Raw genomic sequence first — 14,946 nt, forward strand, 5'->3', positions numbered from 1 at the left:
GCCCGTCGGTCGACCTACTCACCGTGCCATTCACACGGAAAAAAGGACCTGTCTCTGTAGAGCGTAGCGAGGCGAAGGCAAACGAAGGCACACAACCGAATCGTGTCTGCTGCCGAGCGCCGAATTTTCCAACGTCGGCCATCGGCCTTTCTATCTCTTTCGCTGGGGTTTCGCTCTCTCTTCTTTCCACAGCCTTTCACGTAACGAGGCTGTTGAATTGGATATCCTTTTTCTCATTTTGGATTCCATCTTGAGGGTGCGTGTTTTCCTTATGATTCTCGCTGTACAGTAGGCTCTGCGGTAACGGCTTTCCTTCTTCTCACTCGTCCAGTGTCAGCTCTGTAGAAACGTGTTGAATCGCTTTGAATCTTAGTAGACATGTCGTTCATTCATTCCGTTTCATTCGGCCCGCGACGGAGACTTTTATTTTTAGAGCCACCACCATCGGGAGCCGAGTAGCTCCATTAAGCGCACGGCTGGCGAGTCGCCCTTCGTGCCTCGCCATCATTATCATTACCTACAGGGCTGCCGGATCCTTATGGAAAATTGCGCCCGCAGCGAGTCTGGTCTGCCACTTGACACCGACGCGTTCCCTTGCCGGCGAGATGAGTTCCGGCCCGTCCGGGAAATGGATGGAAGAAAATGCAAAAAGAAAAACAAGCTGCACCATCCAACCACCAACACACACTAGCCGGCTGATTAGGGCAGTCTGATGTGAAAAAAGAGGAAAACGAAAACGCTGGGATGCGGGCAAAAAACAAACAGTGTGTATGCCAAACGAAGTCAAAAAGGTCTGCCCACAAAGTCGGACCCTGGCGGAGACGTGTGTGCCGGTGGGTGGACGCCGCGCGCTGGTACAAAGAATCATATTTACACCTACTCCGTCTCCTTCCCACACAGATACACACGGATGACGTCGGGAAACCACGCAGCGTAAGCAGCGCAGCCACGGGAAATTGTGTTCGAGCCAATTTCTTCCATTTCGAACCGAGGTTTTCCGTAATACTGATGATGCTCTCCTGCTCCTGGCTCGCTCCGCGCAGTCCTCGAGTGCTACTGGCAGGGGCTAGCAGCGGAAATGGCGCAAGGCACCGGAAGATGGATTACAGCATTGCGCCGCGACCACCACAGTGAGGACCACAACAGCGGATTACGCTCCATGCCTGCTGCGATTTGGCGAGCTGTTTTGGTGTCCATTTCGTTCTTCACTTTCCGCATTCCGCAAGTAACTGCCGTTTGTTTTTCTGAAACTTACAGAACTTTTGTGTCCTTCGGAAGGTTTTGTTTTTGAACCTCAAAAAATAACAAGAGACTATGCGACTACGAGACTATTGCAATTCGGAACACATACTTTTAGGCGCTGCTGCAAGTCCAGTATTTCGACTGTTAATGGCGATGTCCACGTTCTGCAAGTAATTTGAAGGTTTCGTGCAGCAACAGAAATCGAACCGCTGTGTGATCCCCGCGTAGCATAGTTACAGGAGTACCTCAACAGCTCCATGTGACGGCGAAAACGTGTGGCGCACTGTGTCCACCAAAGGGACCCTTGCAATGGGGAGGTTTATGTGTGTATGTGTGGTCCGTTTGAGAGTTGAGATTATCAGCAACGCCGCCAACGACGAGGATGAAGAGGCCCGAGAAGGTGGCAATGTGGCGGAAAAATTGTTTCCCGCTTTGCAACAAACATTCGGAATGTAGCAACTCACGCTCGCTCTCTCTCGCTCTCTCTCTGTGGGGGCTCTCTTTCTCGCTCTCGCTCTCCGACTTCCTGCATAGGGTCAGCGCGGGTTTTTTGGTGGCTACTATACTAACTACGCGTCAACGGACGGCACGTTAGTAGGCGACGGCGGCGGCACTAGGGCTCTAGTAGCTGTTGGACTGCTGCCAGCGCTGGAGCTCGTTCTCCATCCGCCGCCTCTCTCTCTGCCTGTCTCTCTCTCTCTCTCTCTCGTTCTGCCTTTCTCTTCGCTCTCTGTCACTCCACGCTTCGTTCGGTGTTGGGGTTTAGTGGCGCGCGTCCTGTGTGTATTACAATCGATTTTGTGAACAACCCAACAGTGTCCCGACCGGCATTCGTTCCCTTCGTTCGCTGTGTTATGAATTTTTGTGTGTTGTTTTTTTTTTAAATATCGCCAACCCCCTGTAGTTACACGTTCGGATTGAGTACTCGGCGCAAACAGTAGTAGTTACAGCAGCGTTCGGTTCGGCTTTCGCGCTCCTTCTCTCGCTCGTCTATCGCTCTCTCTCTCTCTCTCTCCCGTTCAAACTCCCGGTTGGCTACATTTGGCTCACTTTTGAGTGGCCCTCGTCTCGAATGTGTCCCCATTCGTGTGTGCGTGTGCGATAGAGAGACATCCGAAGAACCGCGGCTTCAACCCACCTGATGGCAGCAGTCAGGCGGCAGTCACTCGGTCGGTTGCGGCACACGGGTTGCAACTTTGCGTGATATAACTTTTCCGGCATCGGCCCGCGACTCGGCCCGTGTGGACAACATGTGTGGCCAACTTTGGCTGTTGGCTAAAAGTTAACAGGCTTGTTGTTTAGTGTGCCCCTCACGTGTGCTTGTGTGTTTACTTGTTATTCCGTGGACGCCCGGTTCGGTCCGTCCGATGGAGGTGCCCGGTACCTCGTAACCGATTTCCGGTGGTCCGTGTGCCGTTGCACGCCCACTTCCTCCAGGACCCGTATTTGTGTGCCATAAAAGTGTTCGTTAGTGTGGGGTCAGGGCTACACAAAATAATAAACCATTTGCGCCAAAGCACGTGCGCTTCCGGTTGAAGTGTTCAAGTGGCTTATCGCTTCTCTGTCGGCGGTGGCTGCTGTTGGGGGTTGCTGTGAAGGTATAAAAACGGGATAAAACAGGAACCGCCTGCTGGAATACCGGCCAGTGCCCTTTTGGCGTTATCCTAACCCTCGGTTCTGGACGACCAATTTGGGGCGTTGGATTTGGAAATTTGCTGGGTATGCAAAGCACCCTAGCAATCGCTGGTACTTCAGTGTCCTGCAGAAAGAAGCGCCACTCGTCTTCATGCTAATCCACTCAGCCAAGCACGGACCCGATCAATGAGCTGATTTGGCGGTCTCTGGGGCAGTAAATTGCAGAGATTGCTCTCCGAGAACCGAGAATGTTACTTCAACTGGAAGGATCCACCAGCGAGCGGGTTACGATGGTCGAGCGTTTGCAGAGCACGGGCCCCCACCGTGGAGTGGCCACCGGGGGGAGCAGCGTGTCCTACGAAGGCACGTCCGAGCCGAAGCCAATTTCGTCGAAATTGGGCACCCGGAATGAAGAGATCAGCCCGACGACGGCCGGTCGACCAGTTAACGGCACAACCCGGCTGCACGTTACTCTATCGCTGCCACACGCTGGTGGAGCCACTTCGCCAACACTCACCACCACCAGTGAGGCGCCGGCACGAAAGGTGGACATATTGATCTACCCAACAGGTGAGTTGTTGCCGGGCTCGTGTCCGCCCTTGAAAGGCTACCGTGCTTATCCGCTTGTTCGCCTTGGCCGACAGTCTCACCGGAAACGATCGTCGTCCCGATCCTGTCCTGCATCGTGGGCTTCCCCATCTTCGCGCTGCTGGTCATCTGCTGTCTGCGGCGCCGCGCGAAGATAGCGCGCGAACGTGACCGACGGCGGAACTTCGACCTGAAGGCGAACACCATCACGCTGGTGCGCTTCAACTCGCACCACCGTAAGTACCTGTGGCGTAGTGGTAAATTACGATGTCCTTGTCCTTGTTCTATTTTCTGCTTCCCCACTGCCGGCCGGTAACACTGACAAGTTGAAGGGAGTTGGCATCTCACGTGGGCCGAAGGGCGGTAGAAATTGTTCCGGCGCATAGTTTCTCCGTCGGATCCATCCCATCCGTCCCATCGGATGCCGGTGGCCCATTCCGGAGGCAACACAATTTATAGCTCCGCCTCGAGCGAGCGAATTCTTGAGACCGAATTTATAGACGCCATCGTCCAAGGCTGGCCGGAAGCTGCCAAAAGCGCGTTACGCAACAAACTTCCTGCCTTCAGTTTGGTGCGGGGGGGGCCGATAAGTTTCACACCATCACAGACTTTGCCTATGTGGACCTCAGAGAGAGAGCGAGAGAGAGACGCGACCGGGAAGCCGTGCGTGGCGGATGTGTGGCTTGTGGTGGTAACTCCTTCTAACCGTCGGCGTCGGCGTCGCCATCGGAAACACACTTTCGAGACGGCCAAAACTTTCGGCCACACTTTCGGGCGTCGAATGAAAATAATTAATTAAATTTGGCCACGACAAACTCGCTGCCTCGGCGAACTTTGCGCCATGGTTGAATCAATAGTTTCCGGACTTTTCGGCCGCATCAAGACGTCGGTCGGTCTTCGGTCTCTCGGAGGCGTCGAATTAGATGTCGCCCATTGTCACCAGTGTCGTCGTCGACTGCCTAAGCGACAGATTAGGTGTGGCCCCCCGATGCTTGAGATTGACGAAGGACACCCGACACGGCCCGCAACATGGTGCAGTGTGCTGCGCTCCACAAGCGACACCTTCTTGGCTGGCACCAGTTGGCGGGCGAAAAGGGTTAGTTTGAATATTGGGCCATGAATCACACTTAATGGTAGATAACTCAGCCGGGCCGGGGATTGTGTATTGTGTATTGAGATTTATTATCATGAGCCAACGGAGGAAGACCTTCTCGCTTCTGGTTGGATTAACACGGAGCCTCCCGGGGGCCATGTTTCTCGGTGGGGGTTGTCTGCTGTCGGTGCTAACGAACCCCACCCGAGTCATAAATTGCATAGGAGAAGCGGCCCACGACAAATGATCGGCCCGAGCAGTGCCCGGGCGGCACCTAATGAAGCCATTTGCGAGATGAGTGGTGGGCAAAACAATGTCGGCCAAGCCGAGCCTATAAATAGGATCGGGCAGGACGCACGACAGGACACTGCTGGGGGAGGCCGTCCGTTCACGTCCGTGATTGAAACGTTGCCGTGGCCCCGAATCGGGCCACATTTCCCGAGTTGCCGAGGCTTTCCAATTATAAACCACTTTGCCACCGGTCGACCGGCCGGCCGAGAAAGTTCCAGCAATCGCGCGGGCTAAAAGATGGTCCAGCGATGGTTGGTGTTTAGAAAATCAAGGACACCCTCGCGTTCTCCGTTTGGCGCTGGACGGCCGACCACACGCAGCGAAAACAGACGAGTAAAACAAAAGTCCACCATCTGGCAGAGGTCACCGTGCCGGGACCAACATAACACCGAATGTGCATTAGCGGATTAGAGTGATTCGATTTGGCGCTCAACACGCTCAACTCGTTCGAAGGACCGCCCCGGTCCGGGGCGAGTAAATAATCGTATCACCAAAACTTCGGCCACCGGCTTCTTCGGTATCGGTCGGTTCGGTCGGGGGTCCACTTTGAAGGATGCCAGAATCGTTTTCTCATTACCCCGGGAGGCAGGCAGACAGGCGGACAGGAGAAAAAAGTTGATCCTGGCCACTGGCGATCACACTTACGCTCCACTTGTGCTAACTGCTGGCCGGCCCAAATGAATTGATACTCGTTTCGGCGCGCTATGGCTTTCGACATTGCGCCCATTGCGGGTTGATTTATTGGAATTGTATCGTTTGTTTATTTATTGGGCCTGTGGCGAGTAACGCGAATCTGTGGTCGGCCCACTCCGGGGCGTTACTTTTAAGATAGCGATTCAGGCGATTGAAACTTTGTCAATTCGTTAACAGCGTGACTTTGTGTCCAAATCACACAGCGGTCGGGTCAACTCAAGCAGACAGGGTTCGGGTTCTCGAGTCAATTGGAAAGGTTGCAGAGTCGGGTCGTGACCAGAATAGTTCCAACAAAGCTTCTAAACAGTTTCAAATTCATTCGGATTTTTCGGCAGGAACTTATCTAATGCGACAGAGCTACCTTATTTGCCAAAGAAGGTCATCAGGGCATTTTTCTTCATTGCATTAAGCGAAAATTGCCACTTCGGAGAACACGTTTCGATAAGAAGAGAAGTGTAATGGTCTCAAAAAGGGATTATTTAAAAAGGAAAGAGAGATGTTGAATTTTTTTTTTGAATAATAGTAATTTTTATAAATTTCCAAAGGATCGAAAATACAGAGAGTGTGTCCTGCGAATCAAGATCCTATTCCCTTGTTAATGCAATTAACGCAAGTTTGTGAAAAATTTACATTTTAAGAGCAAAGTTTTCGAAAAACTTTGATGAATTTAAATGAGTAAATGACAAAAAGTAACGTTGAACTCAGAGAATTAAATATTGAGACATCAATAACTGACTTCAGGGATCAAATAAGGATTTTTGGATTAAGGAATTTCGAGGATTTTTCTGAATCCTTAGCCACCAACTGGCGATTGATCGGTGTAACCTTCATCGTCCAGCCTCCGCGAAGATCGCCTGGTAAAGAAGTAGCAAAAACCGCAAATTGAATCCATTACACAACAAATGTAATGATGGTACATTTGTCAAGATAGCTGAAATGAACCGTAGTTCCGTAGTCTGTGGTTTAAAAAAGAATGGGACAAAAGTTGCAATCACATCAAGAGAGACCTAGAAATCGGTTGTTACAAACCGATACTTTATACCCGTGACCGTGAGTCACACCTGTGATTTGTCTGATAAAGGCCCAAGCTTTCATGTTGTTCTTTCAATTCCGTCGCTTTTATATGCGCAATTTATGCGCCAGGCCTCTACGAGGGCTTCACACCCACCCATCAGTATCGTGGCCGTTGCGGGCTTCATGTGAGCCTGTTCGACAGGGAAAAGTGCTGCTCCCAGAGCCCGGCCCTCCTGAAGATGAATGTGTAAATAAATAAATAAATGAGTGTATAAATAAATAATTGATTCACGCTTCATTATGGCTGGCGCCGTTTGATGTGGCGCGAGTGGCCCCGCATAATAATAATGACAGCAATGATGATGAAGGAAAAACGCAGTCACGCAGTCACGATAGGCCGCGGAGGGCACGGGACACGCCAGCTCTGACAGCCTGCGGTACCGAAATGGCAATTACCGAGGCCACCGAGCACACTGCGGGCTGGCAGCAACAGCTGCAGTCGTTTAAGGTGCCGCTGACTCTCGCGAGGTCGAGGCGTCGCGGAGACCACATCAAGACACCCTCCGATCGGTCATGCTTTCTTCTGGGAACCCGGTGTGATTCGCGTTTGTGTTATTTACTCTCTTGGGCTTTCTTCCGCGGAAGCACCGCTATCAATAGTTCTGTGCCGCGTTAGTTGAGCAAATAAATAAATAGACAAATTAAAGACGAGCTGGGGCCGGCCAGCGGAAAGCGTGCGAAACGAGCTAGGCGTCCGAATGAGGTCGTGATTTGCGCCACATTTAGCGTCCTTTACGTGGTCAGAGGATTAAGCGCTTCGACCACAGAAGCCGTGACCGGAGTGGGTGTTATCGTTGTCTGGATGTAAATAGTAATTTCGTTTGGTCTTTGGCCCTCGCCAGGCAATTCGGGTGCTCTCGCCGGAGAATCGGAATGAGGCACGTTCGGAAAGATTAACAGTTTTCAACAAATCCCCGCCGTGGGAGGCGCAACCCAAATGTGGTCATTATTCATGGAGACTCTTCGTCGAAAAGTGGTGTCCGTGCGCCGAACGAAGACTTTTGGAAATGAGATGGAAATAATCCCTAACCAAGCAACTGATACGATTTCCTCGGCAGCGATTTGATTTCGCTTATTCTGCCCTTGCTGTGCGACGAGTTTTGCTTATCATAATCATTTATGCAAAAATGTACTCTGTGCTGAGTTTGCCGGTACGAGCACCGAGTATGGTAGGACCCATTCGCGCATCCGTTTTGTTAATATGACCGTTTTGCGGAGTGAGCAGAGTTGGAATAAACTGGATTTCTGAGGGAACGGCTCTGGAAACGGATGCAAAATGCTAGCAGCGAGGGTTTTTCGGCCGGATGCGAGAATAATTTATGGTGCGTTTATTTTTTTTCTCTTTTAATATGGAATTATGTTTCTGTATTTAAATTTTAGATTGAATTCCCGGAGGAAAAAGCCACCAAAAATAACAGGGAACTGTGTGCACCAAATGGAACGTAGATTGCCTACCTTTTGGCGCTCTGTGGGGATGAACGATAAGCGCCTGGGCCGCCACATTCTTCCGTTACCGTTTTCCGTCATTCCGATCAAAACCATTCATTCTAAAGCTTAGATAATACTGGTTTATGTGGTTTTACTGATGTCACGAACACCGACCCACCAGTATTGATTTTCCTTTTGTTTTCATTGATTTGTGGTCGGCCTTTTTTCGCGTGGCTTGAGTGCAAAAGTGCGCCATAAACAATGAAATCGATAATTCGCTAAAAATAAAAATCTGCGGTTCGCTCAAGTTCAATGATGGGTTTGAGTCGGCGCTCAGAACTGTAGAGGTTCATAAAATGAAATTGGAAACCAACCGATTATCTGGTTCGAGTAGAGGACAACCACATTTCCCGTATCCTAACCGTCATTTTACTTTTCTATCTGCCACATCAGCATTATGTTGGCAATTCGGTTACGGAATGTTGATTGGAGTCCGTTGGCTGGATGTTGACTCGGGCGCGCTCTTCACCCGCGACTCCCACGTGGCCACGGTGCCAAAGCAATGCAAACAACGCAACGCAAGGCCCGTGTTCGGGTCTGTTTGTGCCGAAGCCGCCTTGTTTACTCCATACAGGAGATTATTAGGATTCGAAGAACAAGATCGTCATTCGGTACGTGTTTTGACTCTACAAATTGGCGTGAGTGAAACCCTACACTCGAGGCCACGTTTGTTTGGCGTGTGTCGTTATTTTATGTTAAGCGTAATTTTATCAGGTTTCTTTTGCCTCCACAAACCAACTCTAGCATCAAAAGGTTGAACATGCGATCTAATCGAATTACAAGTAAATGGACTGGAAACCTTCTACTGGAAATCTCTAGCCCTGCCGTCCATTGATCATCCTTTTCAATGATTGATTGAATTTTCCCACAGTCAACAGCCAGCGGTCAATATTGCTGCAGTCCAGAGACAGTCTGAGCCGAGGGTATCCTTCCCTCGACCTCGACACAGTATACGAGGAAAGAAGTGACACGCACGGTAGCACTCAGGTAAGCCGCGTCTTCCTGCCAGCTCAGGTCTAGATTCTTGTTTGACGAAGTTTTCCACTTTCTCCTACTTCTCTTCAGCTCGACTCGCCCGCTGCCAAGATGCTGCTGACCGACTCGGCTCCGGAATCGGACACCGACCACTGCTAGCAGGACGAAAGTCCGATCCGGTTCCGCGGGGAGGAACTGGTCGGAGTGCTCGAACCGGCGCCCCACATCCGTAGGCCTGCCTCGATTAGAAGCTATACGAGCATCAGTGGAGCGATCAGTGTTTTGCCGCCACCACTCGGTAGCTATGGTAACGATCGGGACGACACGGTGCTGGATCTGGTGCGTGGCAAACGGAAACGATTCCGCAACACCAAACACAAACGGTTGGCCGTTTCACACAGCGAAACAAATCTCACTGGCCTGGGGCGACCCGGTGGTCAAACCGGTGAGACCGCCAGCAGCACCGAGGAACCGAAACGGACCTCCCGAACCGGCAGTTCGTTTAAGACGGGCGCGAAGCGTAAAACTCTGCAACGGCAGCGGGAAGTGTGCGACGGTATCCGGGCACCGCTCTGGACGACGCTGACCCACGCGCAGACAATAAGCGACTATGAAATTTAGACTCCTTCCGCCGACCGGACGTACCGGAAACGCCAACAAGAAATATTACACACCAAACAGCGGAGCGGGGCGCGACAGTGTCCTGATTTACGGTTTCGATTTCGACTGATACACGCTTAGGGTTTTGCTTGAACCGTGCCACGGAGGATGCGCCATGAAGTAACGACGTACGACGGGTGGTAGTGCTTTTGTACTCAACATACAGCATGCGGTTTCGGGCGTTCTGTTAGCTATATAAATAGAAAAAATGCTTTAGCTAAAGGTGTGCCAATTCTGATCAGTGTTGTAGCTAAAACGTGAACAGATGTGTAACGAATGTTTTCCAAAACGCAATAATAACGTGGAACGGGTTGCGAACGGTAGGTAAACAGTGTGTTAGACGGCGCTATACGGGCATATTTTAAACTGAAACATCAATGAGAGGCTAACATGGTGACGATGAGAACAGATAACCCTGTTAACGTACTGTACAATTATACATTTACATGTAGTAATTATATAGATATACATTTATCGTATTTACTTTTATCTTACCTAAACACTGTTGCTGTACACAAAATAACGGTTTTCATGTACGATTTGGCCGAGGCTTGTTGTTGATGAGTAAAACGTTACAAAATGATAACAAAAGTAGATATTTAAACCACAAAGCTAATAAATAATTGAGATTTTTTGCATTCATAAATAAACGGTCGTTGCAGCTAAAATATGAAATAAACTTAAAAAGGCGAGTCGTATAAACCAACAAAAAAGACTTGACCGGTGTTAGTTAGGACTCCACGTGGCGCAGCTGAGATGTCGGGTCCGATTGGGTTTCAGAGTGGCATACACGCGTACCGTGTTTTGCCGCCACACGCAACTATACCACCTGCCGGAAGCTAGTTTTACGGTGTGTCGATGTTCAACAAGAAGAAATTATATATACACTCTTGAATGTCTCATAAATGAAGTGTCCGTGTTCGATTAATCCGATTGTTTCATTTTTGAATCCGAAACAGTTTTAATGTAAATGAAATGATCTTTATTCAAACACAGTGAAAAAGAAAATTTATCAGTCCCACAGCTTGTGGAGAAAGTTTCAGACACTCTCCGACGGTTTACTTGTAGAACTCATGCTCAGTTTCATCCTTCTTGATGTTGTTCTTATATCCTTTTTCAAAGTCCTTTGCCAATACGATATACCTTTGGTGGGAAAGAACAAACGAAATTTAACATATTGATAGTCGAACCCCGCGCCAAACTCCTTTCGATACGCACCTATTTTCCCGAACCGCGTGCATTCCCGCTTCCTGGCAGATAGCGTTGATATCAGCACCGGAAATTTTATCCGGACGCGCCACGAAATCCTCCAGATCTACGTCCTCCGAGAGGTTCATCTTGGCGGTGATGGTGGAGAAGATCAGTCGCTTCTGGCGACGATCGGGCAGTGGGAACTCGATCTTTCGATCCAATCGTCCGGGACGTAGCAGCGCCGGATCGAGCGTATCGGCACGGTTGGTGGCCATGATCACCTTCACGTTCGTTGTCTGATCGAACCCGTCCATCTGGTTGAGGAGCTCAAGCAAGATACGCTGCACCTCTCGATCGGCACCGGTCTGAGCATCGAACCGTTTCGTGGCGATCGCATCGATCTCGTCGATAAAGATGATAGCGGGTGAGTTTTCTTTCGCCAGACGAAACACGTCGCGCACCATTCGTGGACCTTCGCCGAGGTACTTCTGCACGAACTCGGAGCCAACGACACTGTAACCGAATAAAGTGGAGCGGATAGGCATGAATTTTAACCTTCTTCTTCCGAACCACAACCGCATTGAACCTACCGAATGAAAGCTGCCGTCGTGTGATGAGCCACAGCTTTCGCAAGCATCGTTTTGCCACATCCGGGCGGTCCGTACATGAGCACACCGCGTGGTGGATCGATACCGATCTGCTTGTAGAGCTCGAAGTGTGTCAGCGGCAACTCAACGGCTTCTCGAATTTCTTGCTTCTGCATATCCATGCCACCGATGTCCGAGTACTGCACGTCCGGTTTCTCGTCCGGCTGCAGCATCGAGATTGAACTGTCCGCTTCCGGTGGTAAGACATCCACCAGCGCGTTGCTGTGTTTGTGCAGAGCGACACTGGCCGATGGTTTCAGCAGCTCCCGGTCGATCGTGGAAAGAATGCGCACGTAGTAATTGGACCCCGTCGTCGAACCCACGATTCCGGTGTTTTGATCGACGGCCTCCAGGAACTGGCCAATCACGAGCGGTACGGACTGGATGCGCTTCACTTCCTCCTGCGCGTGCAAATACTCTTTCTTCAAGTTACGCTGCTCATCCTTGATGTACTCTTCCTGCACCTCAAGGAACTCGAGCATTTTTTGCAGTTTCTGTTGAGCGCCAACAAAGGAAGTTCCAGGTCAATAAAATCTCGAAGCACATCCACCATGAGTGCGAAATTACCTTGTATTTGATGTAAAGGTCCTCTTCCAGCTGCTCCTCCAGTGGGTTTGCTGCGTCCTTCATTGTTCTCGTGTCGGACTCGTCCTATGTCGGTAGCAAAATGGATATCGATTAGCCATCGCAAGAGAAAAAACCTCTGTGACGCTCGGGCGCTTACCTTATCGGGAATAACGAGCTCACTGTCGATCATTTTTGCTACTTTTGCGTGGAGATTAAAAATGAAGACAACACAAGCGATGCAATGACTCGGGCGATTTTTGACAAACTCATCAAGCGCTAGCAACGATGACAGCTTCGCAGGAGTTTGGCAGCGCAAGGTTTATATACCAACAAAGCCGCAATTTTTTTAAATAAGTAAAATATTACGAATCATTTGGAGGAAATAGGAACAAGTGAACAATTAATTATTCAGCTGGAGTTAGATAAAGAAGTGGTAGCATTTATACGCTCGATATTACACACCATCGTTTTTTGTTTCGCTTCAATAGTACTGTTATGTCGACTTTGTCGACATAACCCGGCAGCAACCGGCATAGCTGTCAAACTAAAGCAAAACATTGAGCATGCCGAAACTCGTGTGGAATTGAATCTGTTTTCGCGATTCGTAAGCCCGTTTTGATCGTTATTGTAGTGTCGAGCTTTGTAAACCCATCAGCAAGATGGGGAAAAAGGTTTCCGGCGAGATGCTGGAGCGTTTGCAGGCGATAAACGATGAACTGGAATTCTATATGGCTCTGTTTCGGCTGCCGGAGTCCAACCCAGGTAAGCAACCATTGATAGTGCGGCACGTGCTTGTAGATTCCATGGCGTTCCGACTTTTAATGACTTTTATTCGTTTTCATTGTGGCATTTTGTCAGATGCCGAAGACTGCTCGGAATACCTGCTGGACGACAATGCTGACGAGCCCGTTAGCTTTCCCACGTACGGACCCAACAAACCGGCCGATACCGCTGAAGAGTTGGAAGCACGTGTAGAAGTGATGAAGAACAAAATTATGGCCAAACACTTGGCTCGCCAAAACAAACACACCACCGACTCGAGTAAATCGGAACGGAAGAAGCTAAAGAAGGAACAGATGATGAAGAAAAAGATGATGAGGATTAGTTTGATATCCGCAAAGCAGGAGCAAAAGCGGAATAAACTGATCGAACACAAACCGTTGGTGCTGAAGAAGGAGAAGAAACCGGCACCGACTTTCAATGCGGAGGGTAAAATCGTCTTCTCCAAGTTCCAGCTGGATGAACACGATAAACCGAAAAAAGGTACGGATGGTGACGGGTTCGGTGATAGATTCGAAATTGAAAACTCTCTTTTCGCGTAGGTGTGGAAACGGATAAGAAGAAGCTGCTGAAAAAGGTTATCGACAACAAGAAGCATCTGAACGAGCTGAAGGAATCGGGCGATTTAGAAAAATACGCCGAACTGAAGAAGAAACAAGCGTGGGACAGCGCCATGGCGAAAACCGTCGGCCAGAAGGTAGGTTTTAAATAGCCCACGCTCTTCAAGGTTACGGGTAACACATTCGCGCTTAATTATTTCCCAGGTACGAGACAATGCAGAGTTGCTGGTGAAGAAAATAAAGGAACGCAAGAAGCAGATCAAGAAATCGAAGGAACAGTGGAAAGAGCGCAAGGCCAAGGTCGAACAGCAGAAGGACAATCGGCAGAAGAAGCGGTCCGATAACATCAAGGAGCGTGCGAAGCAGAAGAAGAACAATAAGCTAAAAAAGATGGCCAAAAAGGGTCGCATCATACCAGGGTTCTAGAAATACACGTCTCATCACACTGTGTGGGCGCTAACAGGAACGATTTTTTGCACGTTTCTTTAAACACAGACAATCTTGCTCTCCGTATGAACCGTAGGTTGAATGAACTTTGAGCATATTTGCTTAGGCGTAGTATGTTTCATGTCCCACCCTTCCAACGCACGACTTCTGTCTACGTCATCCGGTTGAAACGCTTCACATGGCCATCACGGGAACGAACAGGTACTACCGGCCGTATCGTTAACTATCTAGAGCGACAAGTCCTACGCTGCTTGCGGTGACATTCCGCGATACCCGTCTTCCAGAGACCGGTTGGCATCTTGTTTGCTTTATATTTAGATAACAGTCTGGTCTGTTTTCCTTATTTATATTTAAAACTCAAAATGACGGCAACCACGGGGTAAACAACGGCGGCGCAGACGCTAGCGGGTGTCTATTTTTACTAGCAAATAGTTTTAAACGGACTCACACACAAAGACTTGGCCGCGACACGTAAATGCAGCAGACGAAGCAGCATGGAAAGATAAGCAAACAAAGCGAAACGTGCCCATACCAGTGCACTTTGCATCCACGGGCCACCGGGGAGCCACCGAATCCGGAAGCCCCGGCTCGACGGGAGAGACCCTACCCTCGGTTTGTCATCCTCCGAAACGCAGAGTCCCCGACTGAAAAGCCCCGCTCCGTTATCATGTTTGCTTTCCGCAGCCCAACGCCACCGTTACAGCAGCAGCATAGCGGAAGGCCGCTCTTTGTGTGTTTTACGCTGTCCGCTTACGTCAAACCGCGGCCGGGTACGGTGTGTACGGCATCGTGTGTACCGAGCGGATAGCGGATAGTGGTGCGCATGCTGCAACGTGTTACCGGCAGCCCGGCTTCGAGGGGAAGACGGCCAGTAATTTGAGCCATCGTCATAGCAGGCTCCGCTGGGCTCTGACGTCATCACGAGTCTCTTCGGCCGTACGGTTGCCTGCCTTGTCTTGCTCTATCGATTGCCAATGGCGACGCGGAAGAGAGAGAGAGAACATGAGAAAGAAAC

General features: G+C 49.9%; 3 protein-coding genes across 3 annotated transcripts; 2 read left to right on the forward strand and 1 right to left on the reverse strand.

Moving 5' to 3' along the window:
• Window positions 1-3,167: 3,167 nt before the first annotated feature.
• LOC131207010 (uncharacterized) lies at window positions 3,168-9,871 on the forward strand. The gene is made up of 4 exons (XM_058199616.1): window positions 3,168-3,447; window positions 3,522-3,701; window positions 8,976-9,091; window positions 9,170-9,871. The coding sequence occupies exons 1-4, from the start codon at window positions 3,168-3,170 to the stop codon at window positions 9,236-9,238; spliced, it is 645 nt and encodes a 214-aa protein (XP_058055599.1). The 3' UTR covers window positions 9,239-9,871.
• An 827-nt stretch (window positions 9,872-10,698) lies between these two features.
• On the reverse strand, window positions 10,699-12,405 carry LOC131208387 (26S proteasome regulatory subunit 6B). The gene is made up of 5 exons (XM_058201122.1): window positions 12,302-12,405; window positions 12,145-12,228; window positions 11,521-12,071; window positions 10,958-11,443; window positions 10,699-10,882 (listed from the first exon to the last, which is right to left on the reverse strand). Exons 1-5 carry the CDS (start codon window positions 12,332-12,334, stop codon window positions 10,798-10,800), a joined length of 1,239 nt encoding a protein of 412 aa, XP_058057105.1. The 5' UTR covers window positions 12,335-12,405; the 3' UTR covers window positions 10,699-10,797.
• Window positions 12,406-12,705: 300 nt separating this feature from the next.
• Window positions 12,706-13,942, forward strand: LOC131210338 (surfeit locus protein 6 homolog). The gene is made up of 4 exons (XM_058203570.1): window positions 12,706-12,906; window positions 13,003-13,407; window positions 13,467-13,621; window positions 13,689-13,942. The coding sequence occupies exons 1-4, from the start codon at window positions 12,804-12,806 to the stop codon at window positions 13,908-13,910; spliced, it is 885 nt and encodes a 294-aa protein (XP_058059553.1). The 5' UTR covers window positions 12,706-12,803; the 3' UTR covers window positions 13,911-13,942.
• Window positions 13,943-14,946: the final 1,004 nt, after the last annotated feature.

This window comes from Anopheles bellator, chromosome 2, assembly GCF_943735745.2.
Source record: "Anopheles bellator chromosome 2, idAnoBellAS_SP24_06.2, whole genome shotgun sequence".
Classification (NCBI taxonomy): Eukaryota; Metazoa; Arthropoda; class Insecta; order Diptera; family Culicidae; genus Anopheles; species Anopheles bellator.

What these genes read in the sequence shown, in the direction of transcription:
- LOC131210338 (XM_058203570.1), top strand. Translation starts at nt 12,804, where the DNA reads ATGGGGAAAAAGGTTTCCGGCGAGATGCTGGAGCGTTTGCAGGCGATA. An exon ending in GCTGCCGGAGTCCAACCCAG is followed by an intron (nt 12,907 to 13,002) that starts GTAAGCAACCAT and finishes GCATTTTGTCAG; the next exon opens with ATGCCGAAGACTGCTCGGAA. An exon ending in CGAAAACCGTCGGCCAGAAG is followed by an intron (nt 13,622 to 13,688) that starts GTAGGTTTTAAA and finishes ATTATTTCCCAG; the next exon opens with GTACGAGACAATGCAGAGTT.
- LOC131207010 (XM_058199616.1), top strand. Translation starts at nt 3,168, where the DNA reads ATGGTCGAGCGTTTGCAGAGCACGGGCCCCCACCGTGGAGTGGCCACC. An exon ending in CATATTGATCTACCCAACAG is followed by an intron (nt 3,448 to 3,521) that starts GTGAGTTGTTGC and finishes CTTGGCCGACAG; the next exon opens with TCTCACCGGAAACGATCGTC. An exon ending in GCGCTTCAACTCGCACCACC is followed by an intron (nt 3,702 to 8,975) that starts GTAAGTACCTGT and finishes ATTTTCCCACAG; the next exon opens with TCAACAGCCAGCGGTCAATA.
- LOC131208387 (XM_058201122.1), bottom strand. Translation starts at nt 12,334, where the DNA reads ATGATCGACAGTGAGCTCGTTATTCCCGATAAG. An exon ending in ACGACGGCAGCTTTCATTCG is followed by an intron (nt 11,444 to 11,520) that starts GTAGGTTCAATG and finishes ATTCGGTTACAG; the next exon opens with TGTCGTTGGCTCCGAGTTCG. An exon ending in CACGCGGTTCGGGAAAATAG is followed by an intron (nt 10,883 to 10,957) that starts GTGCGTATCGAA and finishes TTCCCACCAAAG; the next exon opens with GTATATCGTATTGGCAAAGG.